We start from the raw sequence: 27,515 nt of genomic DNA, 5'->3' as shown, positions 1-27,515 counted from the left end.
TTTTTTTTTTTTTTTTGAGACAGAGTCTCTCTCTATTGCCCAGGCTGGAGTGCACTGGTGTGCTCTTAGCTCACTGCAACCTCCACCTCCTGGGTTCAAGCAGTTCTCCCTGCCTCAGCCTCTTGAGTAGCTGGGACTATAGGCACAGACCACCACGCCTGGCTGATTTTTGTATTTTTAGTAGAGATGGGGTTTTACCATGTTGGTCAGGCTGGTCTTGAACTCATGACTTCAAGTGATTCACCTGCCTTGGCCTCCCAATGTGCTGAGATTACAGGCATAAGCCACCACGCCCAGCCTTTATATCCAGTGTTTTAGATTTTTTTTTTAATACTCTCATATACTAGCGCCCTGAAAGACAGATCCTGAAGCTGGCTCTGAGGCTTCCTGGGACCCCTTCTCTGCACAGTGACCTGGGCTTGGGGGTCCTTAGATGTCTGTCCATCCCCGACAGAGGTTCCAACCTGAGGCACTGGAAAGACTGAGGCAGGACATGACATCACCAAGGTGTGGGGATAAGATGAGGCTAATTCGGGCTGGGATACTGCGGACCTGAGCCCTCAGTTTCTGGCTTCTAGGACTCTTGTGGCAAAGAAGGAGCAGGGCTTGACCTGCTGAGAAGAGAGGGCTTTGACATCTGTCTGGAAAGGGAGGCAGCACCAACCCTGCTGAGCCCCTATGTTGACACTTGAGTGTCATCTGCCAGAAAATTGTAATAAGTTACAATCTCTTGTGGATACAAGGTGAAACAGCACTGGAGTTGTGCAGTGCACAGCTTGCACAACTGTACACAGTGGCCCTGGGCCAATGGCTTCACATAATCTCACTAGGTTCCCATATTTATCTCCAAGGCAGGGGTTATTTCCCCACTTACAAAGGCTTCCCGGAACTGCCTGCATCAGATAAGTGTCTTGTGACTAGGAAGGCCAGAATGTGGGAGCACCCACCCCAAATCTTTGCGGCCCACAGAGGCTGCTAAAGAGACTTCTGGGTAGCTCATCCATCACTGTGAAGTGGCCCGGAGTAGCAAAGGGATGGGAGCCGGGAAGCCACCTGGGTGTGCAGAGCAGAGTCCTGGTACAGAATTGGTGGCAGCAGACAAAGAGGCAAAGCACTCTGATGTGGAAATGCCTGACATTCTCAAGCAAAACACTTGTTCTGTTCATTGTGGAGTTATCTGGAAGTAATAGATTCTGCTTGAGATGTTAGCAGGTGATGGAACACCACTTAGAATGAATAAAAGTTTCACGTTTGTGCCTTTAAACAAGCTGAGCCTCCACAATAAGCTGGTTCAGGAGCTGTCATCCACAGTGACGCTTGAGGCTAAGGCTGACGCATCCTGCAACCCGGGGGAGGTCACTGTGAGAGAGGCTGGGCGGTGGGAAGAACAGGGAACACTTTTTTGCAGTTGTGTCACTGGTAAGTGCTAAAGCTAGGAATGAACCCAGGTCTGCCTCTGGAGGTCACAGGGCCCCACTAGAAAATAGGATAGTGGCAAACCCCAGAAGTATCCACTAGTTGTAGAGACAATGCAAAGAGGACTTAGGTCTCCATGGCTTATTACAGAACAGATGATTGCTAAGTCAGCCGATGTGATGGCAGTGAAGGCCAGGCCTGGGGGACACATTTACAAGGTTAATAATGAACTCTCTGTTTGCTCTTCTCTTACGCTGATCTGGTTAATCTGTAATCCCAGCCCCTTGGTCATAATCCTCCTAGATGACAGCATCGCTCAGTGTTGGCTGGGCCGCATCGGAATGTGGAAAGCTCCTCCTGCCCCGCCCCCACCACGTCACACCAAGGGCTCACTCACTGGGCCTGCAACAGCTGCCACTACCTAGCTTCGGTCTAGCCCAAGGCAGGGTGGGGACTTCCTCAGGGTAGGAAAGGGGACAGGGAGAGGCACAGCACTACCTGCCTGTCCTCATTTGTTGCCACTAGCACCCGAGAAACAAAGACCATGGCCTTGAGCTGGTACCAGACATGCTTCCAGGACCCCACCTTCACCCCCAGTCCCACTCAGGTGCCCAATCCTATAAAGACTTGCCCCCATCTTTAAGCACGATCACAAGGAGGGGGTGACAGGGGGACACATTCATAAGAAGACTCTGATATATTTACAAGTGACTTCATGAGTATGAAACCACAGAGACGCACTGACACCGTCAAAGGAAGGTGTTTGTTTTCCACATTGAAACCTGTGTCCATCATCACCCCACCTGCTTAGAGAATACGAGGTATGTTTGTTTGCTTGTTTGTTTTTAAACAGAGATGCGGTTTTGCCCTGTTGTCCAGGCTGGAGTGCTATGGTGCAGTCACAGCTCACTGCAGCCTCCAACTCCTAAGGTCAAGTGATCCTCCTGTTTCAGCCTCCCTAGTTGCTGGGACTCCAGTGTGCATCACCGCAACTGGTGGTATTGGTTTTTAAAACTGTAATTGCAGTGACCTCAAGCACAGCATAATATCATTTCACTCTGTGTGTGTCAAACATTTTAAACAAACCAAAATTTCAATGAGTCTGTTTTAGAATTTTCTGGAAATGTCTGGACTTCTGTTGATCTCTGAAAAGCCCTGCTACATGGGGAAGAAAACCAGGGTGGAAACTAAGATATGCCAGGCTCCAATGTTTAGTGCATTTTTGCTGAGATACTGCCTTGAAGTTTTTCCTTTTTACTGACTCAAGGCCCCACCTAGCCCTGGGGATTAGGGTACACATAGCTATTCTTCTGTCTTCTATTCTTCCATTTTGAGAATAACTCCCAACTTTGGCCTCATTCTAGTAACCGCAGACTTGGCCATGAACAGTAGTTCACCCTTGCAACCCCCACACTTTGGGAGGTGGAGGCACCCAGGAGGTGCAGAGGAGGGGACGGGGGGTAATCAATTCTTGGTCTTTATTAAGAAGGTGAGAAGAAAAAAACCAAAAAAAAAAAAAAAAGAGGTGAGAAGAGTCCCATTTCCCAAATACCCCTGAAATATACATGCTGCTGGTCAGGCTATGGGAGGGCTGAAGTCCAGGCAGACCCTGCCGGGAGAGGGCAGCCCCAGGCAGGTGGGCTCTCACCTGAGCTCCTGGAGACCCTCAAGGGTAACAGAAATCAGAGCAGGGTGCACATCACTCCTGTGCCCCCAACATTTGCGAAAGGGCTCCCTTCCAAAAAGGGCTGGAGAGGGAACCTCCAAGGCTATAGACCCTGGGAATTTTATTTCCACACCCATGTGGAATCTATGAATGACTGAACCCCTGCCCTCTTAGAGAAACATAACGTATCAGGGCTCCTCTTTCTCCTGGGAAAACAGGATGTGGTGATTGCAGGTGACTGCAGGATGGGGTGCGTGTTGAAGATATAAACAGGGGTGTGGGTGCCAGGCCACCTCCAGCTGGGGGGATTGGGAGGATAAAGGGGGCCCTTATCCAGGACCCAGCTTATCACTGTGGGGTTTGGAGGGGACATCTGCTCCCCCATCATTGGGCCAATGGGACGCTGGGGCTCCACCCTCATATAGGGGGTCTGGGGAGAGGGGTGGGGTGGCTTGTTTTCTGCTCTGACTTCAGAACACCTCCAGATACAAAGAACATCCCAGTGGGTTCCAGCTTTTCCCAGATGGCACAGAACTTTGGGAAGGCAGGATGCATTTTCTCAAAGTCCTTTGGGGTACAGTGTGGTGCCTGCAGAAACAAGCAGGTGCAACGGGCCTGGTCCCAGGACTGGCAATGTCAGCAGGGCTGCAAGCCAGGCACCGCTGTGTCCAGAAGCCTGCATGTGTGACACTCGCACCCTGAGTCAAACCCGTGCGCCCCACACTCACACACAATGTAGAGACCCCAATAGAACGGAGGAGCACCTTGGATAGTAAAGACGGGGGATGTTAAAATGCAGCATTGGCCTCCCTGTTTCCACTGCAGCCAGCAGTGTGAGACGTAGTGCTGCAGGCCAATCTGTGAACAAAACCCCTCAGACACTAGAGTGGGGAAGGAAGAGACCTTTAAACGGCCATGGAGTCTCTGTGGGCTTACGTCGCAAGTACTGAGCTTACATCACAAGTACCGAACTCCACAAAAAGCTTACGTCACAAGTACTGAGCTTACGTCGCAAGTACCGAACTCTCCCCCTTTTTTGGACTTACAACTCTAAAGGAGAAACTGAGGTGAAACTATGTCATTGTCCATCGGCTGGACAATTGCCCTCACAGTCTTTGGCTTCAGTGATTTGCTAGTTCATGTGTGGGAATGGGCAGGGGACAAAGGCAGTAAATCATTAGTTGGCAGAGCTATTTCCAGGAAGGGGTCTGGATCGTGTAAACGGGGAGGACGTGACCCAGTACCAGGCTCTGGTGGGTAGGGGCAACATTCTTTGCAACACTTTCAAGGTTTATAGTTAGCATAAACGCTGGGAACTGAAAAGGGAGTATCTTCCCAGTCCTTGGGCCTCATTATGGCCTGGCCAGTGGTGTCAGCAAGTCACCTGACCACTGATTCCAGTTCTTTGGGATTTTTATCTCCCTTTACCCTCCTTCTCATCTGGACAGTAGAGGTGGAGGTCTGTGAGGTAGGAGATGGGGGGCCTCCTCCCTCAATAGCGGAGGAGGCTCTGGCCTCAGCTCCACTGCTAATTAATACATAAGTCCTGTCCCCTCTGAGAGACCTTCACTTTCCTATCTGTTCCATAGGCTCAGGATGCCTTATCTTGCTCGTTGAGTTTCTATGAGAATCAAACAGACTGAAAAGTGAGAACTTTATCTGAAAACTCTGAGTGCATCACAGTCACTGCACTGCTGGAACAAGAACGCCGAGAGGGGAGGTGGGTAGCTGGGGCTCGGCCCCTCATGTGCTGGGTCAGGGCCGGCAGCAGCACAGGGAAGAACTGTGCTCTCTAAGGACATGGCAGTGCATGGGGCACTGCAGCTACCCCTGCCGTCCTGCCAGGCTCTCACCTGCAGCCTTGCCTGGGCACAGTGGGGCTGGCCACCCACCCTGCCTTCTTCATGATCAACTTATTTTTTTTGAAAAGGGGTCTTCCTTTTTCTTCCAGGCTGGAGTGCAGTGGCACGATCATGGCTCACTGGAGCCTTGACCTCCTGGGCTCAAGTGATCCTCCCACCTCAGCCTCCTAAGTAGCTGGGAATACAAATGCAAGCCACTGTGCCCAGCTAGAGATAGGGTCTGGGTCTCACTATGTTGCCCAGGCTGGTCTTGAACTCCTGGGCTCAAGCAATCCTTCTGCCTTAGTCTCCCAAGGTGCTGGGATTATAGGTGTGAGCCACGGTACCCAGCCAAGATGAACTTCTTAAATGACCTGGGTATATAAGCCTCATCCGGGAGACCGCCGTCTAACCAACTGGGGAAAGATAACACCGTCAAAGGCATGGGCATAGACGCCCTTGGATGTGGCTATGACAGAGGCTTCCAGCTCTTTCAAGGCCCCTTCCCCACAGCAGCGGAGCCCGTGGAGGTGTCTCCCTGAAGATCTGCCTGTTGCTGGGCTGGCTCCTGTGGCCCCACGGAATCCGGGGTCCCTTCAGCCCTCTGGCCACAGTAGTCTCACATGCCTAGGCATCTTCCTTTTCAGACGAGAGTTCCTCTGGTTCTAATCCTCCTTCTTCCTAATATTTCCACCTGAAGATCCGGAGGGCCTTGCCCTTGAACACAGTGACAGAGGCACCCCCCGAGTCCCAGGCACCATCCTCTCCTCCCCCAGAGAAAGAGACAAAGGAGAATTTAGAGAGAAAGCCACAGGGAACTGGGCTCCAGGTCTATCCTTTGGTCTTTGCTGGGGGGTCCCTCACAACAGAGTACCTGGCCCCCAGCACGCTGGGTGGGCTCTTCTTGGTGGAAAGAAGGATGGGCTCTGTGTCTATTTTTCTCACGATGCAGGAGGACTCAGAGCTTTCGGTCACCCATGAAGAGTGGGCAGGACTCGGAGCCTGGTTTGCAAATGAGACCTGGAGCTCTGCCTGCTAGGGCCACATTGAGGCCCACCCAAGCAGACCATGTCAAATGGGTCCACAGGGAGGGAAGGTGAGGGCAGCAGGTTCTGACCCCCTGCAGCCCAGCTATGGAGCAGAGCCCCCCTGGGGATGGCCCAGTGCCGGACACGCTGCTTGAAGTGGCACACATGGGTGAAGATCTTGGGGCTGAGGTTGCCATTCTCCTTGCAGCCAAGTAGGAGTCAGAAAAAAAAAGGCATTGGTCCAGCCCATGAGGCACTGATCCAGCTCATGAGGCACTGATCCAGCCCATGAGACACTGATCCAGCCCATGAGACACTGCAAGAAGATGCTGCAGCAGACACGGTAGAGGAAGGGGTGGGGCCAGGCAGGGCGAGGGTGGGGGACATGGTCACCGCGATACCTGACATGGATTGAGCGCAGGCTCTGAACGCAGCTCTTTACAAACCAAGGCCTCATTCTCAGCGCACTGCGCCCCTCAGCTCGCCTCTGCAGCTTCCCTGTAGCTTGGGAGTCCCTCCAGGCCATGCTGACATTGCTGGAGGTCATTCTTTCAGTGGCTGAATGGAAGTCCAGGCTGGGGAAGGCCTACAGGCTATTCCCGTTTTCCTCTCAATGTCTATTTGGGCTGTTTACAGTGTGGCGCCACCACACGCTGCGCTCTGGCAAATGCCTTACTCCCAAAGACTTTCCAGACCGTCAGGGCAGAGGGGAAGTAGAGTTTTAACTTCAGCAGGTTCTTGGGGATTAATTTCCATAGAGACCGTCCTAATTCTCCTCCTTGCACACCTTGGGAAGCCTTGGTTATTGAAAACTTGGGTGGCCAATGGGACCAGTGTGCTGGGATGGAGTCTCTGGTCACAGATTCTTGCCCCTAGAAGTGATGCCGGAACTGCCCCAGTAATTGCAAAGGGAGGGCTCTGTGCTTCTCGGGTCAGGAGGGAATTCACTCGTCAAGGCAAGGCTGTCCTGATCTATACCCCCACACCCTAAAGCTCCTCTCCCCCACCCTGTTTATATAAGAACTAAACGTTCATGGTAGATACTCTGAAAAGCGAAGATCACAAAGTCAGCATTCTCATTGCCGGCGCAACGTCAGACCTAGCATTTGTATCTGCGTGTGATGGATGGGGTCACTAGGGCATCGACCCCAGCCAGCTCTGCCTGACACCCAGAAGCCCAAGCTTCCAGAAGCTTCCACTATTGTACATGCACTCGGGGCTCAGGGACATGGGAAACGTGGCAGGGATCACCCAGGGAAGTGAACAATTCAAGGTTGTATCCTTGAATATGTGACATTTTCTGCATATTAAGGGCAGAGAGCTGAGGCTGTAAACAGAGAGGCTAAAAGGCAGCCTCAGAGAATGCCAGCCTCAGATCTGTAGCCAGGAACTCTAGGGGCAGGGGACAGAGGCGACCAAGTCCAGTGGCTTATTGCAGGGATGGTTGGGTGGAGGGACAGCTGGGAGGAGGCCCATCCAGCCATCCCATTCAGGACCTAAGCTCCTGTCTGCTCTGGGCTCTGGGGGAGTCCAGAGGGACAAAGGCCAGCTCAGGCCTGCTGAGTGGAGCTGGCGCTCTCATTGCAGCTCCCACCTCTCCTGGAGCCACTGATGACCTTGCGCCATAGGGCTGGGTCTGGAGCTGGTGGTCTCTGTGGCTGGTTAAAGTGCAAATGAGCTGCTGCGTCATCTGGGCCTGCATCGCCAGTGCCCAGCCCCTCCTCTGGATTCACGGGTGAGGCCATTTGCCCCTCCCACCCCACAGACCTGTCCCACTGTCCCATCTCTGCCATCTCACTGTCTGCCATAAACCAGATGCCCAGGATACCTCCTGTGGGGTTTCAGATGACACCAGAGGTGGGGGTCTTTTGTGGGGAATGAGGAGTCTTTGTTTGCCAACCTGAGAAGGGAGGGCACAACTGGTGAGCACCCTTGATACGGACTAGACACCAAATCCTCTCAACCCGAATTGCTACTAGCAGCTCTACTTTATATATGAGCAAACCACAGCTCAGAGAGGCAGAGCGATTTACCCAGAGTCACACAGCAGGCAAGTGAGGGGTAAGGAACAGAGGCTGGTTCTACTTGAATTCACAGCCTGGGCATCTTCCACTGTCCCAAGGGGCTGGAGTTTCTGGGCATCAGGTCTGGGTATATGCAGAGTACACGCAGGGGAGGGGCACTTGTTTCTCTCTAGGCAGATGCTCTCTGGTGTCGTGGGGACCAACCTGGCCATGACAGAGCTTCCACAGGCCCCAGGGCACAGGGTTATTCTAACCACAGGAGCTGAGTGTGTCTCTGGCCCTGGCTAACTCCTCAGGGACAGTTCCCTGAAGCTGCTAAGTCAGAGCCACGTGTGCTGAGCTCAGAGGCCCTGGAGCTCTCTGGGAGCTTCTGGCTGTTGGCCGGAAGGAGGCAACCGTGATTTAGAGCTTAATTTATTGGACTACTCCCTGGCTGAGCTCCCACTCAGTAGACACAGGCACATAAAGCTGTCAGCTGCTGTGATGGAGCTGAGGCCACACAAAGAAAGCCTGAGGGGCACTTTCCATTCTCATCCTAAATCTGTAACCCAAACAGAGCCAAGGACCTTTGGACTGGGCTCCCTCGCTGCTCTTTGGCCCCTCCCTGCCCAGATCTGGTACACGGCTTCTTGTGTTTCACTTCCCAGCACCTTTTGGGCAGCTAATCCCTCTCATGCTGTGTTAGTGGGGTCCCTCTGGTGCTACCTGTAGTCCCCTCCCGTGGGGAGAGCCCGATCCTTTGAAGGAAAGTGGCCAGCTTGCCCCTTGATTCCTGGTTCAGACTTGAAGCAGAACAATTTCAGCCATATCCAGAAATGCCATGATCTCCAGCTGGTCCCCCAGGCTCTGCTGCTGGTGTGGACTCTGTTGGGCTGCCTGGCTTGGGAGAAAACACTACAGCCCGGCCCAGGGCTCAGCTGGAGCCCGTGAGACCTGTGATCTCATCCTGGCTGCTCATCAAGGAACCTCTAAAGATACCTCTCTGAGCCTCAGTTTCCTCATCTGTAAAGGGAGGTCAATGTGTCACTTTCTAGGGTTGCTGCAAAAATGAAAAGGAGTGACACGTATCAAGCACCCAGTGCAGGCCTGGCATACAAAGAGCACTCAGCACATTTCGACCCTTAGCTGCTGGCTGGGTGCAGTAGCTCATGCCGGGTATCCCTGCACTCTGGGAGGCCAGGGTGGGAGGATCACTTGAAGCCAGGAGTTCAAGATCAGCCTGTGCAACACAGACTTTGTCTCTACTAAGATGCCTGATAGATAGATAGATACATATATAGATAGATAGATAGATAGATAGATGATAGATAGACAGATAGATAGATAGATAAGAATTAGCCAGGCATGGTGGCACATGCCTGGGGTCCCAGCTACTGGGGGGAAGCCAAGATGGAAGGATCCCTTGAGCTCAGGAGTTCAGGGCTGCAATGAGCTATGATTGCACTACTACACTTCAGCCTGGGAGACAGAGTGAAACCCTGTCTTTAAAAATAAAAACATAAAAAGAAAAATAAACCCTTTACTGCTGCTGATGGCTGCTGCCCACTGGCAGAGTGTGGCGGATGGGGCTGGGTTAAGAACGGGGGTTACTGGATGTTTGCAGCCTGAGTTGATCTTGTGAAAAGGAAACTACAACGTGTGTTTTTCTCCACCAGGCTCGGAGCCTCAGGGCTGGACTGGGCTTCTGCTTCAGGGGAGCACTGGTTGGCAGTGTCCAGGTCTCAGGAGATGAGAAAGGTAAAGGGGCTCTACTCAGACTCTACTCTGGCTGGAGAATTCCCCTAGATCAGACCCCAGATCTTGGCTTTTGGCCTACCGGCTTTGATTCAACATGAAAATGTGCAGTACCATGTAGTAAACCGGGCCCCTGGAGGAGGGTGTGCTAGCTCTGTTTCACCATAAGGGTGCATATCCGTTGTCACCTACAGGAGCTTCTTAGTTGGATTTATGTGAAAAAATAGTGGAGGACCTTTGGGTTAAATTGAAGTTGGCCAAGTAGCATCTGGGACTGGACCTGAAGGCAGAGGCCTCCCAAAGCAGGGCTGTGGTGTCTCTGAAGAGGACGCCGCTGTATACGGTTGCCTCCCACCTCCAACATAACCTTCTCTTGCTTTGTTACACCCTGGCTTTCTAAATTCCCATAGTGGTACTTGTGACAATGCTGCCAAGAAGTGGTCTGTATATTTTTCTAATCATCATTCTAAATTCCAGAGCTAAGACCCAACCTATTGAGCTGACACAGACTATTCGGTGAAACTTGGAAGCTCCTCCTAGGCTGAGTCCTTTTGGAGTCTTCCTGTCGCACACCCATCTCTTCCATGGGTCCCAGACATTTCACCCATTTATGCTTCAATTTCTCTGAGTGGCCCTTTCGTGCCAAGCCTTGTACTGGGTGTTGGCAATACCAAGATGAAGGAGGTTACTTGGTTGACCTTGAGGAGCTGGATGGAAAAGCCTAGAACTTTTGTGCAGTGGGTGGCTTTGTGGTTTGCTACAAAGGTAGGAAACACAGAAGGGAGATAACCATACGACTAGAGAGGCTCCAAGAAGTTGTGAAGTTTGAGCTGGGCTAGGGGTAACTGATAATTCACCAGGTCAAGAAGGGAAGGCCTTCTAGGCAGAAGGAAACACAATGTTGATTTTGTCCCAAGGCTCGCAGGGCAGGAGGGGAAGTGGATAGGGTGTGGGCTCAGGCTGACTCACACTCCCTGATATAAAAACTTACTGCAAAACTACAGGAATCAAGATGGTGAGGTAGTGTGCTAAGGACTGACATACAGGTCAACAGAATGAAATTAGGAGTCCAGAAATACACCCTTACACTTGTGACCATTGGTTTTTGACAAGGGTAGCAAAACAAATAAATGGAGAAAAAACAATCTTTTCAACAAAGGTGCTGGGACAACTGGATATCCACATGCAAAAGGATGAAGTTGGACCCCTACCTCACACCATGTACAATAAGAGTAATGTAAGAACTAAAACTATTAATCTCTTAGAAGAAAACACAAGTGCAAATCTTGATGATCTTAGGTTGGGCAATGGTTTCTGAGAACTGATACTTAAAGCACAAGAGACAAAAGAAACAGAGAATAAGACTTCATCACAATTAAATTTTGTTGTACTTCAAAGGACATCATCAAGAAAGTGAAAAGTCAACTCACATAATGGGAGACAGTATTTGCAGCTCCTATGTCTGATAAGGGACTGGTATCCAGAATGTATAAAGAACTCTTACAACTCAGGAATAAAAAGACAACCCAATATTTTAAGTGGGTAAAAAATCTGAATGGACATTTTTTTCCCCAAAAGTGACTGACAAATGGTCTATAAGCTCATGAAGAAATGCTCAACATCATTAAACATTAGGGGAATTCTAATCAAAACCACAGTGAGATACCACTTCACACTCATTAGGATAGCTTAAATAAAACAAAAGACAGCGGTAAGTGCTGTGAGGTTGTGGAGAAATTGGAACTCTCATACGTTGCTAGTGGGGTTGTAAAGTGGTACAGCTCCTTTGGAAAACTGTCTGGTAGTTTCTCAAAATGTTAAGCATGGTTACCATTTGACCTAGCAATTCCACTTCTAGGTATGTATTAAAAAAATTGAAAACATATGCCCACATACAAACTTATATGTGAATATTCACAGCAGCATTACTCAGTATTGCCAAAAAGTAGAAGCAACCCAAATGCCCATCAACTGCTGAATGAATAAACAAATGTGATCTATTCATATAATAGAATACTATTCAGCCATTAAAAGGCATGAAGTACTCACACAAGCTACACAACATGATGAATCTTGAAGACGCTATGCAAAGCAAAAGAAACTAGTCACAAAAGGCGACATATTGCCTAATTCTATTTATATGAAATGTACAGAACAGGCAAGTCCATAGAGACAGAAACCAGATTGGCAGTTGCCAGGGGATAGGGTAGGGGGATAGGGAATGATTGCTAATGGGCTAGGACTCTTTTTGGAGTGATGTAAATGCTCTAAAATTAGATTGCAGAAATGGTTGTACAACGTTGTGAATATAGGAAGAACTATTGAATTGTCCATTTACAAGGGTGTACATAAGGTATGTAAATTATACCTTAAGAAAACATCTGTTTGCCTTTAGTCAGGAGATGATGTGATCTCATCTGTCTTTTAGAATGATTACTTTGGCTGCTTGATGGAGAGTGCAGGAGTGGAGGTGGGAGGTGGGGAACGAGCTGCTGTGGGGGGCCAGAAAGAACAGAGCCAGTGTGCAGCAGAGATGAGGAATGTATGCATTTCAGATCTATATGGCAGATGGGCTGGATCCAACTTGAGAACCATTCATTTTTTTTTTTTTTTTTTTTAATAACAAGACGGGGTTTCACCATATTGGTCAGGCTGGTCTTGAACTCCCGACCTCAGGTGATTTGCCCACCTTGGCCTCTAAAGTGCTTGGATTACAGGCGTGAGCCACCACGCCCAGCCGAGAACCATTCAATTGCAGGTGTGCTCCTACATAGCTGATCTGGCTCTGCAGGGTCTTACTAGAGCTTTTCTCCACCAGAGGAGACAAGGGGGAGGCAAGAGCTGGGAGAAATGGGAGAAATGCAAATGGCCACCCTTGTAGCAAAGCATAGATGATACCCCCTATGCACCAGGTGCTGTGCTATGAGCTCCATGTGATCTCGCTGAGTCCTTGAAACCCTGTGAGGCTGATACTATTACAATTTGTTTCACAGAGGAGGGAACCTAGGCACAGAGATTTTATACAGCTTGGCCCAGTCCTCCCAGGTGGTGGAGCAGGAACCTGAAGCCAGGGAGTGGGACTGGCTGGAAAGGTGCTGGGAATGAGAGAGCTCAGAGTGGGGTTAGGACTTGCTCTCTATGGTGGAAGGTTCTGAGATGCCTGGGGTGGGAGAATGTAGGCTCAGCCCTCAGGGGAGAATCTTCTCTTACAACACAAGGACTCACACAGCAGTTCCCAGAGGTGCAGCAAACACCTGCCAGACAGGACTGGACCCTGGTGGTCAGAAAATTTGAGGAAAACTAAGGGGTGAGGGCCAGGCAGGGATGTAAACTCAAGGTAAAGTTCCAGCAATGGGTTAAGAGCAACCAAGATGCTTTCAAAAGTCAACAGAGTGGGGGGACTTGCTCTAGCAGATTTTAAGCCTTCTTATACATTTACAATCTGCCTTCTATATCTGTGAGTTCTGAATCCATTGGGTTCAATCAACCACGGTTAGAAAATATTCAGATAAAAATTACACAAAGGTCCAAAAAGCAGAACTTCAATTCACTGTCCAAAAAGCAGAACTTGAATTCACCATGCTGCAAGTACTGCACTGAAGCCATGCATGTGAAGTGATGTGCAGGCATTGTATTAGGCAGCTGGAGTCATCTACAGATGACTTAAATTTTATGGGAGGGCTGGGCGTGGTGGCTCACCCCTGTAATCCAAGCACTTTGGGAGGCTGAGGTGGGCAGATCATGAGGTCAGAAGTTCAAGACTAGCCTGACCAACACGGTGAAAACCCGTCTATACTAAAAATACGAAAATTAGCCAGGTGTGCTGGCATGCGCCTGTAATCCCAGCTACTCAGGAGGCTGAGGCAGGAGAATCACTTGAACCTGGGAGGTGGAGATTTTAGACTGAGGGCTAGAAAACAAATTTTTATTTATCACTTACTGAGTGCCATGGGGGACATGTTTTAATACTAAACTAGATGCTTTACATGTATTATCTGAGTTAATCCTCAGATTCAATAGTTTAAGGTAGACATTATTAACAGTCTCTGCAGATGAGGAAACTAAGGCTCAACAGGATTAAATGACTGGCTCACGGTCACAGCTTAGAAGCTGCAGAGCCAGCATTCAAGATTGGGTTCATTTGATTTCAAAGCCCATGATCTTCATCATGTTGAGTCGGTACTGCTCACATTATTGCCAACTACATCTGCACAGAGGATCTGCTCATGCTGAATGTTAAGGTGATTAGAGAAGAGCCCAAACTTCAAGGAACTTGAAAACATAGATTTGAGTCCTATAGCTTAGTGAATATGAAGAATGGATCTAGGATTCCCAGCACTTCAGGTATGCTGCATACCACCCACCTAACCAACCATCTCTTCATCTAGCTATCTACCCATCCATCACCCATCCACTCATTTCTTTATCCATCCATCCCTTGATCCATCCAACCATCTATCCCTTCATCCAACTATCCATTCATCAATCCATCCATGCCTTCCTTTATCCAACCCTTCATCTAACCCTCCATCCATCTAGTCCTTCATCCATCCATCCATTTGTCCATCCAACACTGTTTTTCATTCATTCAAAAAACACTGCTATAAATTACAAGCCCCCCATTATCCAGATCCGAATACCTTGCATGTAACCTTAAGCACCCAAATCAGCCTGAAAGAGACTCCACCCACTTTACTGTGAAGAAACCACCATAAAGGGCATCGCAGGAATATCCTCTGGGGCTCAGTACAGCTGAGGCTTAATGCCTTCCCAGGAGTGGCAGCTCACACTGGCCCCATGTCTCCTGTGGCAAGTGTCTACTCAACGCCTTTTCCTGCCCATACCCCTGCCACCCCCTACTGTTTCTCCAGGTTCACTGACCTGCTTACAAGGGTCCTGGTTACAGAGTGCCCTGGAGCCAAGGAAGGGGTGGTGAGGTCAGCCCCCCTTGACCCAATTCAGGGGCCTGAAGAGCCAGGGTCTACTGTCACACCTGAGGGGTCTCGCTGTCATGGGAAAGAGGAGTAGAGATGGGAAAAGAGCGGCTATGTTTAAGTGGGCATCAGTCCCCTGCAGGGGGTGGGCCCAACACTGCATGAGGGGACCTGGGTTGTCCTCCCAGAACCGCTGCCAACGTATCCTGTGGGCCTCATGGTCAGGGTGCAGCAAGGCTTCCTTTGCCCAGGGTGGCTCTAACAGGAGACTAGGCTTCAAGGAGCCATGAGTTCCTGGAGGAAGGGCCTTGGCAAGATAAAATGAGCATGCATGTGCATCTGGGGTCAGTCCAGCCTGGGAGCCAGGGTCCCAGGCACTTCTCTGCCTATTACTCTTCCTGGGCAATGGGTTGGCCATGCAGTCCCTCCCCTCACCTGGTGACCCACCCACCTATGGAACTAGATTCTCCCACTCAGCCACACCCAGCCAGATGCCTTTGTGTTTCTGCAAAGACCCAGGTGCCCCGTAGAAATCTGATGACTGACTTCCACACCCTCCCCTGCCATCTCCAGAGGAAATCTCTCTTGGTGCTGTTAAGCACTTCACACTCCACTACCTGCTAATTTGGATGGAAATTGCTTTTGATGTGTGCAGTTGGTGGCCAGGAGCTCAGGGTGAGAGAACAGATAAAGCTGAACTAATTCTCATTAACATTAAGCAAAGACCAGAGAAGGGAATTTGGCAGAAATGGGGCACGGTGGCCACCTGGGGAGCGGAGTGAGGGCATCAGAATGAGTTTTACAAAAACTAGCCTTTGTCTAAGATCCAGAGAAGTGAATGAGAGCTGGCCTGCAAAACACTTCCTCAGGATCCAGCAACCAGTCCACGGAGGGCACTGTCTTTGCCGGCTACAGGACCTCGAGCCTGTGACTCAGCTTCTCTGTTTCCTTGTTTGCAAAATGGAGATAACAGCTGTAACTATAGAGGTGAGGATCAAATGAGGAAATATCAGGATAAGGTGTGAAAGAAAACGGCTCCCTCTACTGGCTTCCAGGCCTGCTCAGCTGGGCTTCCTAAGAAAAGCCAGAAACTCTTGTGTGCATTAATCTGTGGCCACTCGATGACTTTTGTTTGTTTGCTTGTTTGTTTTTGAGACAGAGTTTCGCTCTTGTTGCCCAGGCTGGAGTAATGTGGTAAAATTTTGGCTCACTGCAACCACCATCTCCTGGGTTCAAACGATTCTCCTGCCTCAACCTCCCGAGTAGCTGGGATTACAGGCACCTGCCACCACTCCTAGCTAATTTTTTGTATTTTTAGTAGAGTCAGGGTTTTATCATGTTGGCCAGGCTGGCCTCAAACTTCTGGATCCACGCAGGAGGTTTCCTTTCTTCACCCAGCCTACTGCCCTTGGATGCAATGTTTCTACCCCCACCCTAAGCCAAGCATGTCAATTTTATAAACTGCCTTTATAAAAAATAAAAATAAAATGACTGAGAATATGAAACTCAGCAAAAATAGCGTGAATCAGTTTGTTCGATCTGTGTGGCCACCGTCCCATGATTGTGGTCAAGGGGTTATTTATTTCTTCTTGTCTGAAGGACAGCGTGTTCCAGACTTGCTGAGTCATAACTTTCACAAACATTTCTTCACAAGGAAAATGAATGTTCTGCCTTCGTGGTCACCAAGGGGCTTGCTTTTAGATCTTTTCCCTTCCCAGACCTGTCAATCACTGAGAATACGCTCCCTCATACACCATTCCTACCTGGGAACCTAACACATATCTGTGAAACACGAGGGTTCTTGCTGTGGATGTTGTGAAGAGTGTTTAACCCTTTCTGGTCTGCAGGTCTCCCTTCCTTGCCTCACTCTGCCACCCGTTTCTCTTTAAAATACAACATAGGGCATAACGTTTCTCATAACCTAAGACAAAGTAGACAAGACTGCCTAAAGTACTTCAGACTTCTTTTTCCATCTGAATCCGACATAATTGATAAAGACAATAAATACATATTCATCCCTTAATACGTTCAAATGAAAATGGTTACCACTGTTTGGGGCTTTCTCAGGAATTCTCTTACTTAGAGTTGTATAAATAAAAAATTGTCAGGCCAGGTGTGGTGGCTCACGCCTGCAATGCCAGCACTTTGGGGGGCTGAGGCAGGCAGATCACCTGAGGTCAGGAGTTTGAGACCAGCCTGGCCAATATGGTAAAATCCCAGTCTCTATTAAAAATGCAAAAAATTGGCCAGGGGTGGTGGCTCACGCCTGCAATACCAGCACTTTGGGAGGCTGAGGCAGGCGGATCACCTGAGGCCAGGAGTTCCAGACCAGCCTGGCTGGCCAACATGGTGAAACTCCATCTCTACTAAAAATACAAAAATCAGCAGGGCAGGATGGTAGGCGCCTGTAATCCCAGCTACTGGGGAGGCTGAGGCAGAGAACTCCTTGAACCTGAGAGGTGGAGGTTGCAGTGAGCTGAGATCACACCACTGCACTCCAACCTGGGCAACAGAGTGAGATTCTGTCTCAAAAAGAAAAAAAAAGTTTCTGTCTTTGAAATTTTGACGTAAGCCCAAATAGTCACCTTGGAAGAACCTCAGAATGTGGGCTATCAGACCTCTCCTGACCTTCTGTCTCTGGTCCTCTTTCTTCCCTGAAAGGGAGTCAAAGAAACTAGAATTCCTCTTCCCCCAAGGCGATCATAGATTCTAAACCTCCTCTCCCCCAAAGTAAGCCATAAAACGTAGAAAGGTCACTTTCTCTCTTCTCCTTTCTCCCTTGAAGACCCTCATTCCAGAGTGCTCCTGCCCTATACCTGGGAGGAAGGAATGCTATACACAAAAGCCAAGAGGAATGCGAACACACAGGCCACTGTAATTGACTGGGCTTCCCGTTTAGTCTGTTACAATGTGGTCATAGCCTTTTGTCCAATCACTTTCCCACAGGACTGTCCATTCTCCGCAGAATGTAAGCATGAAAATTGACAGTTTTCCTGGGTCTTCATTTCTCAGTCTCCCTTTTCATGTAAAATTGTGATTAAATAAATGTGCTATGCTTTTTTTTTTTTTTTTTTTTGAGACAGAGTTTCGCTCTGGTTACCCAGGCTGGAGTGCAATGGCGCGATCTCGGCTCACCGCAACCTCCGCCTCCTGGGTTCAGGCAATTCTCCTGCCTCAGCCTCCCGAGCAGCTGGGACTACAGGCATGCGCCACCATGCCCAGCTAATTTTTTGTATTTTTAGTAGAGACGGGGTTTCACCGTGTTGACCAGGATGATCTCGATCTCTTGACCTCGTGATCCACCCGCCTCGGCCTCCCAAAGTGCTGGGATGACAGGCTTGAGCCACCGCGCCCGGCCCTGCTATGCTTTTCTCGTTGACTGTCTTTTGCTATAGAACAGTCAGCCGTGACCCTTACAATGGGTGAGAAAAAGTATCATAACTTCCACCCCTACACAACCTAACCCACAGAATGGGAGAATACATTTGTAAATCATATAAGGGATAAATATCCAGAATATACAAGATTTAACATTCAACGACAACACAAAACCCAATAAAAAATGGTCAAAGGACTTGAATGGACATTTCTCCAAAGAAGACATATAGATGGTCAATAAACACATGAAACAGATTCAACATCACTCATCATTAGGGAAATCCAGACAAAACCACCATGGGACATCACACGGCCATTCTACATATTAAAAAATCCAGAAAATGGAAACTAGCTACGGAAAGCCTTCTCCAAAATATTAAACATAGAAATTACAATATGATCTAGCAATTCCGTTTTTGGATATATACCCAAAAGGACTGAATTCAGAGCCCTGAAGGGATATGTGTACACTGATGCTCAGAGCGTTATTCACAATTGTCAAAATATGGAAGCCACCAAATGCCCATTGCTGAATGACTGGATAAACAAAACGTGGTCTATACATACGATGGAATATTGTTTGGCCTTGAAAAGGAAGAAAATTCCATCACACAAGGCAACATGAATGAACCCTGAGGACACTATGCTAAGTGAAATAAGCCAGTCATAAAAGGACAAATGCTGTATGATCACCGAGACAGGAAGTAGAATGGTGGTTGCCAGGGGCTGGGTATAGAGGGAATGGGCGAGTTAGAGTTTAACGGGTATAGAGTGTCGGTCTGGGAAAATAAAAAAGTTCTGGAGACAGATGTTAGTGACTGTTACAAAACAATGTGAATGTGCTTAATGTCACTGAATTGCACACTTAAAAATAGTTAAATGGTTATTTATTTATGTATTTATTGAGGTGGAATTTCCCTCTTGTTGCCTAGCCAGGAATACAATGGTATGATGTCAGTTCACTGCAACCTTTGCCTCTGGGTTCAAGCAATTCTCCTGCCTCAGCATCCTGAGTAGCTGGGATTACAGGCGCCTGCCACCACACCCAGCTAATTTTCTTATTTTTAGTAGAGACAGGGTTTTGCCATGTTGGCTGGGCTGGTCTCAAACCCTTGACCTCAGGTGATCGGCCCGCCTCAGCCTCCCAAAGTGCTGGAGTTACAGATGTGAGCCACCGCACCCGGCCAAATTTTAATTTTAACTTGAAACTAATGCATTTGTCCATTCATCCATTTATGCATTTAGTCTCCAATGTATTCAGGAAACATCTAAGGAGCATTTTCAATATGCCAGGCCAGTGCCGGGTTGGGTTCGAGGATGAATCACTTAGGCAGGCAGCCTCCGATCTCAGGGCCCTCACAGTCTAACAGGGAGACAGCCAATTACACATTTGGGTGCAGGAGTTACACTACAACTGCTCAGGCAATAAAGTATTTTGTCATTTGTGGCCAGATGGATTCCTTTGAACAGTGAGGCGTAATATTTGTTGCTCAATTCCTGTTGGAAAAAACCCTTTGAGCCTCTGACCTGGATATTTTAACCATTGTTTGCTTTTAATTTGTGTTGATGGCAATGTGGCTGTGAACAGGGTGGAAATGGGCAGACAGTCATGCAAGGTCTAAACTATGGGTTCCCTGTGCCCCGAGAGAGACAGAAATAGCTTTTTGTCCTGTCTAGTCTGATAGACTCACTCACTTTTTAGAAGATGGGTCTCCTGGAAACCCTGGATGCTGCTAATTGACAGCCACTGAGTGGTCCTTCCTTGACAGAATAAGTGAGTGACCTCAGCTCCCTCCAGAGAGCAGTGCAACCCACTGCTAGTGGGTGTGAGAGGGAATATGAAGACTGACAGGCCTCTTTTTAAAAGCTGATTTCTTAGCAGAGGTGAATACACTTGTAATGTATTTCCTTTGTAATCATGACATAAAAATAACTTTTTTTTACTATTCAGCCACGAAAAAAAAAAAAAAAAAGAATGAAATCTTGTCTCTCGCAGCAACATGGATGGAAATGGAGAGCATTCTGTAAAGTGAAATAAGCCAGGAACAGAAAGTGAAACACCACGTGTTCTCAGTCATATGCAGAAGCTAAAAAAAGTTCATTTCCTAGAAGTAAAAAGTGGAACAGAAAATAGGAGTTTGGGATGAGTCAGAGAAAGGGGTTGGGGATAGAAACAGATTTGTTAGGGAATGCTGAATACCAGGTAGATGGGAGGAGTAAGTCCTAGCATTGCATAGCACTGAGCGATGGCTAGAGTGAACAGTAATACATAGTTTCAGATAACCAGAAGGAGATTATTAAACGTCCTCAACACACACATAAATGACAAATGTTTAAGATGACAGGTGTAATTACCCTGATCTGATTACTACACATTATATGTATCAAAACATCACTTCATGAATATATACAACTAGTACATCAATTAAAAAAATTAAATTCAATCCCAAAATATAGTATTTTATACTTAAATCATTTTGAACACACTCCTTGCCATTTGTACTTAAAATGGCAACTGGAAATCTTCCCTGCTTGCTCCAGTGACTCCTCTGATACCACCACTGCAGCAGATGACATGGGGCCAGAAGGTCCCCAAAGCAGACCATGAAACATAGCCCTGGACAGTCCAGTACTTTCTTGAAAAACCTAAAGACCTCTTCCAGTGCACTGTCCTTTATGGCCCTTGATATGGTTTGGATTTGTGTCTCCACCCAAATCTCACATGGAATTGTAATCCACGATGTTGGAGGAGGGGCCTGGTGGGCAGTGACTGGATAATGGGGGTGAATTTCCCCTTTGCTGTTCTCATGATGGTGAGTTCTCACGAGATCTGGTTGTTTATAAAAGTGTGAACGGCCGGCGCAGTGGCTCATGCCTGTAATCCCAGCACTTTGGGAGGCCAACGCACACGGATCACCCAAGGCCAAGAGTTTGAGACCAGCCTAACACCAAGAAACCCCATCTCTACTAAAAATACAAAATTAGCCAGGCGTGGTGGCACATACCTGTAATCCCAGCTACTTGGGAGGCTGAGGCGGGAGAATCACTTGAACCCGGGAGGTGGAGGTTGTGGTGAGCCAGGATTGTGCCATTGCATTCCAGCCTGAGCAACAAGAACAAAACTCAGTCTCAAAAAAGAAAAAACAAGTGTGTAGCACCTCCTCCTTCTCTCTCTTCCTCCTGCTCTAGACATGTAGGACGTGCCTGCTTCCCCTTCACCTTCTGCCATGATTGTAAGTTTCCTGGAGCCTCCCCAACTATGCTTTCTGTAAAGCCTGCAGAACTGTGAGCCAATTAAACCTCTTTGCTTTATAAATACCCAGTCTCCGGGAGTTCTTTATGGCAGTGGGAGAACAGACTGATAAAGCCCTCGATCTTGTAGAACTGGTCATATTTGTGTTGCAATGCTACGGACTTAAGCTATTCAACTCTTATTTGCCAAAGGAGTATAATTTCTGAGGCCTTTTTGATGGCTGATGGAAACGGCTGGGTAGAAGATCAAAAGTGAGGCTTTCGAGAAGGCGGGTATGCTGTTTGTACTCCTTCTAGTAAAGGAGGCCCTCAGGTTTTGATTATTTCCTTTCCCCTAACGGCTCCCTTACACTTGAGCTTGAATACACCCAGTTAGGAAAATAATGTGATCTGGTGTAAGCCATGCCTCCAGGTCCCATGACTGCCTTTAAATGAGCCCTTTCATTCTCAGATGCAAAAGGGCTGGGGTGGCGGTGGCGTGGCTGGAAATGGAAAACCTTTATAGGTCTTTCCTAAGACAAACTGGAAGTCTCAGAACCGATACTTCCGTAGCAGTATGTTAATATACGCAGTTCTAGGACAGTGCTTGGCTGTCCCAGAACTGCATATATTAACATACTTCATACTCACAACCACCCATGAGTTAGGTCCTATTAACACCCCCTTTCTTATAGATGGGGGAACTGGAGCATAGATACCCTTTTTCAGGGTCACACGACGAGTAAGCAGCAGGCTGGAGGCCTAACCTAGGTGGCCTTTTTCTACATTTTTTGTAGAAAAGCTCAGCCTTAGGAACCAGAGAGCCTGCTTCTGAATCCAGGCTCTGCACCCATCTAGCCAAGCAGTCAGTTTCCCTCTCTGTGAAATGGGAAGGACCCTCGGGAGCACTCTGTGGTGGTGCAATGGAAGACTCCAGGTACACTGGGGCAGTGAAGAAATGCCAGCAGCTCCCATTCAAACCTCCCCTGGCTTTCTCCCCACACATGGAGACTCAGGGCCTTGTGGCCTGGCCGACACCTGCCCGTCATCATGCCGAACTCAGCTTGCAGGGACGCGTCCTCTGCGAGCTTCCCCTTGCACGTGCAGCAAGACCGCTGTGCATGTGTCTGTGAGGCTGACAACCATGCAGCAGAGCAGAGAGAAGGGGCTTGGGAACCAGCCTACGGGCTTGGAGGAGCTGGCAGGAGGAACATTCCAGGCAAAGGATGGGTAAGCTGGGCAGAGGGTCAAGGAGGATCAGCACCCAACACTGTGCTGCTGGAGGGCAGTGAGCAACTGGAGGGTGATGGGGCCGGGCTGGGGGTGGGCAGGGGCAGAGGGGAGGCCCTGCAAGGTTCAGGATCTAACCATGTGGGCGGCCAGACCCGTGAGGAGGCTGCTACTCCAGGACTCTGGGGCTGGAAGCAGGGCAGGGGAGAGGTCACTGCAGGAGACAAATCAGTGAGATGGCTGCCTAACATGAGATGCATGTGATGGGAGGGACGACGGGGCGGAGGGGAAGGGTGGGAGAGGGGAAGATAGACAGGACGGGGGAGAGGGGAAGAGAGGAAGGAGGGGACAGAGGGGAAGAGAGGAAGGAGGGGACAGAGGGGAAGACGGGCTGGATCTGGCTGAGCCTCATGGCAGTTGCTGCTATTTAACTTTGAATTGATTAAAATTCAATGAAATTGAAAATTCACTTCCTCAGCATCACTAACACATTTCAAACGTTCAGGGTACACATTTGTGCCTGAGGAAATTCTGCTAGGGAAGCCGGGAGACGGGCAGGTGGCTACTTGTGGCCAGTGGCTGCTCTAGGGGAAAGAGCACAAGAAACCACTGCCAACCCTGCAGGATTGTCCCCTGGCCAGCATGGCCTAGATGACACAGCACCTCAGAGCCCAGAGCAGGGCTCAAAAGCAGAGGGAAAGGATGCACCCCAATGCCATGCACTCTCCCTGAACCGCCACGCCACCTCTCCAAGAACAAAGCCAGCCGGCAGCACAGTTGTCTTCGCTTTATTGAGTAAGGCATCCCACTCTCTATCAAGATTCCTCCAAATGAACGGCTGATTTTCCTGCAAAACTATGGATTGGTCAAAGAGAAATCACCACCTGGCCACCCCACTCTGTCCCCCACAGGACACTAAGGATTCTTAGAGACAGAGGGATGATGCATTCGTGCCTAGAGAATTCATCGCACCTGATTTCTCCAAGATCTAAAATTATCTCAAATTTAATTCACTTTATTTAAAGAAAATCTTTTTTTTTTTTTTACAAGCCCCTTCAGAACAATGCTGCCGTCTGTGCAAGACACGTGTAAGGCCACCTCTGTATACTAAGAACGGTGCCCCAGCAGGCGGAAGTTCAGCGCACCTGCTGGGTGCGGGCACATGCCGCGTGCTACATCTTCGAGGCCACCAGCGGGTTCCGGGCATCTGACTCCAGCCACTCAGTGAGGATCTGATTCACCTCGGTGGGCCTGGAGGAAAAGAGGAAATGAAAGAAAACCAAAAGCCATTCACGCTTGTCTGGGCCCACCCACCGAACGCAAAGGCAGAGGTGCACTCACATGAGTGGCTAAGCCAGGCAAAAGCCAGCACAGTGAAATCAGCAAAACTTTTATGGAAGGTGAACCGGGGGCCCAGTGCTCCCCCACCCAGGGGCCCCCAACCTCCTTACTTGTCCATCTGTGTCCAGTGCCCACAGTCCTCAATGTGTCCTCTTTTCAGGTGGGGGATCTGAAAGGAATCCCCACGCAAGAAGGTCAGTGGGACAAAGCAGATGAGTGTGTCTCAGCTTAGTGCAACGGGCAGCGGACGCCTTCTCTCTGCTCCCCGCAGGCCACCCTCCCTGAACACTGCATGATTTAAGGGAATGAGTGAGCAAGATGCCCGTGCAGGGGGAAGAAAGGGCATGGTGATGTTACTGACGAAGCCCTGTCGAGGAAGTGCTTCAACTGCGGTCCCATCTGTATGACAAGGAGTATCCTCCACTGCCAGCTTCCCTCTGAGCACCTGTGCCTCTCCGGGGGAGCACTGATGACCCCTGTGCAGGGCCGTTCCCTCACCCAGTCCTCCATGTGCTTGGACAGCTGAGGAGTGAGCACGAAGTCTTTCTCCGCTGTGACCATCAGGGCCGGAATCAGGATCTGGGGAGAGAAGAGGAAATGGGAGTGGCCAGCATGCCACAAGGGAAGCCCTCCCTCTTGCTCCGCTGTGACTCCCCTGAAAAGACCCCTGCCCGCGGCCCTGCTGTGATCCTGATGTGGTATCTGCCAAACTTCACACAACAGACTCGTGGTGATTACTGGAGATCTTTAAAATGACCGCTCCAGCAGTGCAGGCGCCAGAATGGGTCTTGTGTGTGCACATGTGTGTGAGTGAGAATGTGTGCTGACCTGTGCGTAACTAGGAGAACTGAATCGACCCCACCAAGAGGGCAGAAGACACCCTTGAACAAATGAAGATCAAGATTCGTCTTCTACGAATTAAGCAGATGCCTAAAATGGGCGGCCAAGGTTCCAGAGAGAATGGGGCAGCCACAATAATTACCAATGTGATACAAATGGCAGCAAAGTGACTTCCCTTTTAACTGCTGGCAAATGAGGTTTGCACAGGGAGGCACACATAGGAAAGCCAGGAAAGCCTCTGTTTCTTTGTTCCCGCTCCACCATCACCCCAATTTCCAAGCAGCTTTGACCCATCCCTGGTGAGGAACTTGCACTATTTTCATTTACGCACAGAATGACGGCGTCTCTACACACCCCTACCTCCTCCCACAACCAGGAGCCAGGAGAAGCTCAAAAATTATTTTGTGGTTAAACCGAATCCAGAGGCTTCTATGAGGTTTGTAAACTCTAGAATGCCCCAAGCTAAAATTTGAACTTGGGGGGTGGGGAGGGGCAGGATGGGAGGAGGTGGGAGAGGAGAGAGGAAGATCCAGCCAGAAACTGCAGAAGAGAGGCCATCCCAGCACTTGGGGAGGCCAAGGTAGGTGGAATGCTTCAGGTCAGGAGTTTGAGACCACCCTGCACAACATGGTGAAACTCTTGTCTCTACTGAAATACAAAATATTAGCCAGGCATGGTGGCACACACCTGTAATTCCAGCTGCTTGGGAGGCTGAGGCAGGAGAACTGCTTGAACCCAGGAGGCAGAAGTTGCAGTGAGCTGAGATGGTGCCACTACACTTCACCCTGGGTGACAAAGCAAGACTCCATCTCAGAAAAAAAAAAAAAAATTAGCTGGGCACAGTGGCGAGCACCTGTAATCCCAGCTACTCGGGAGGCTAAGGCAGGAGAATTGCTTGAATCCAGGAACTGGAGGCTGCAGTGAGCCGAAATCGTGCCACTGCATTCCAGCCTGGGCGACCAAGTAAGACTGTCTCCAAAGCAAAAAAAAAAAAAAAGAAAAAGAAACTGCAGAAGAGGGCGGCTTCTGACCTTAGCACCATTGGAGTCTGTGTCTTTGTCAGTATTTTCCTCCAAACTTTGAGAGATTTTGTGTGTCCAACTGCAGTTTGGTCATTTTCATCAGTCATATGATAATGACAAGGAACACTGACAGAGCCACTAGGTGCCCACTACTGCCTGTAACAGGCCACGTACCTTTGCCTATTTCATCCTTACACAGCTCTCTGCGGGAGGAACCATTCTTGCCACTTCATATTGCAGAAGAAACAACAGTGGGTCAGAGGGGTAAGTGCCGTTCCCCAAGTCACACAGGGATTAGACTCAGCCATGTGGCTCCTGGCCTGCTCTTAACCACGATGTTATACGCTCTAGTGCCTCAAGACCTAACTTCAGGAGGTCAAGACCTGCTCTGTTTACACACCATGGTATCCCGGGGGCTGGGAGGAAGGCTGGCATGTAGCAATGCGTTCACTCATAGAGTGAACCAGCAAGGTAACCAGGGCTACTAAGTTAGCTGATGACGGCCTGGCTACTTGTGCAATCACACTGGGAAGTAATCTGATTTCCCTTAGATTTTTAAATATTTTGAATGTAAACTGGGGACCTCCATTACTCCCTCGGCAGACCCGGAGACTGGAAACTCATCTTCTGCTTGGCAAATGGGGAAACTGAGACTCAGAGGTTGACTTGTTCAAGGTGACACCACCAGAGGCTAAAGCCACATTTCTGAGAGCACCTAACGCTCTTTGGGGCTGGGGGCTCCAGTATCCACGTCGCCTCTGAGAGGTGCCATCTGCAGCCCTGGCTTGGGGTACCACCAGGGGACCTGGGGATTCCGGATGGATGCTGCAGTGACCTGGATACACCCCAGCTCCATCCCCAGCATCACCCTCTACCATGCAAGGGAAGCACCAGCAAGAAAGATCCTAAGGGGAAACCCCTGAATGGAGTCACTTCCCAAACCCGAAAGGGAAAGGAGGTGGCCCACAGGCCTGTCCATGCCCAGCTGTGGCCCAGGTCGTAACAGCTCAGGCCAATAGGAAGCCCTGCGGGTGGCTCCTGGGGTGCAGAGGGGACCGCACTGAACCTGGCCCTCACCTTCCGTCCCAAGCTTTTGCAGGCCCACTTCCAGTTCCTTTCCATGTTTCGGTACCAGTTTAGAGGACCTCTGGGGAGAGATCAGAAAGTAAAAAGACAGAGGCGGTGAGTAGATGGCTCTGCTACAGACACCAACAGAAACCCACTCTGTACAGCCAGTCATCCTGGGAAGAGCGAAGGCTTCTGCAGGGGCCAGACAACAGAGCCCAGGACCCTCGCCTTGCTGTTGGGCGTGGTTGCCAAGCTCTACAGCAAGGCCTGATGTGAGGACACAGGACTCCACTGAGTGAGCTGGCGGCCTCTGCGTGGCCTTTTGGGACACACAGAAGCCGGTCCTACAGGATTCTCCAGAGAATGTCACCATATCACCTTGGAGGCTGGGGAGGTTGCTGATGGTGGGGAACACGGTTTAGCAGCCTCACCAAAGGCTACTCGCCTGCCCAGGGAGCCTGCCTGAGGGGGACATTGGGAGGTGGTGCCAAGATGCCCCCTCCTAATGCGACATTGAGAAGTAGAGCAAATACACCAAAATGTATGCACTTTTTCAGTTTATGTGGATTTCTATGTTTTTCTGAAGAAACAGCCCAGAGTTGCTATCTGAATCTCTGAGGATTCATGACTGAAAAGTAGTTAAAGACCTCTGCCCTATGTGGGACCCACAAGCATAAGGAAGAATAAGCTGAGCTGTCTCAAATTAGAGCAGGCTGAGCACACAGAGTAGTGAGCCTCCCGACCCTGGAGGCATTCAAGAAG

At 49.4% G+C, this 27,515-nt stretch overlaps 1 protein-coding gene across 3 annotated transcripts in view; it reads right to left on the bottom strand.

The window, feature by feature from the left end:
- Nucleotides 1–27,515, bottom strand: part of EPHX2 (epoxide hydrolase 2) — a 113,522-nt gene that overhangs the window by 32,090 nt on the left and 53,917 nt on the right. Inside the window, exons 16-20 of one of the 3 annotated variants that reach the window (XM_032265346.1) lie at nucleotides 26,763–26,832; nucleotides 24,322–24,402; nucleotides 23,934–23,992; nucleotides 23,628–23,733; nucleotides 23,231–23,329 (exon numbers count right to left, since the gene is read on the bottom strand). In XM_032265346.1, the coding sequence (XP_032121237.1) occupies nucleotides 23,655–23,733; nucleotides 23,934–23,992; nucleotides 24,322–24,402; nucleotides 26,763–26,832 (289 nt within the window). In that variant the 3' untranslated portion in view covers nucleotides 23,231–23,329; nucleotides 23,628–23,654. Of the gene's footprint in view, nucleotides 1–23,230; nucleotides 23,734–23,933; nucleotides 23,993–24,321; nucleotides 24,403–26,762; nucleotides 26,833–27,515 lie in introns of those variants that run through there. The other 2 variants (XM_032265347.1, XM_032265345.1) reach the window with 2 other exon arrangements.

This window comes from Sapajus apella, unplaced genomic scaffold, assembly GCF_009761245.1.
Source record: "Sapajus apella isolate SASKATOON/1434 unplaced genomic scaffold, GSC_monkey_1.0 scaffold150, whole genome shotgun sequence".
In the NCBI taxonomy this organism is placed as follows: domain Eukaryota; kingdom Metazoa; phylum Chordata; class Mammalia; order Primates; family Cebidae; genus Sapajus; species Sapajus apella.
The sequence above is the reverse complement of the archived record's forward strand: the minus strand, read 5'-3'. Positions and strand labels throughout refer to the sequence as shown.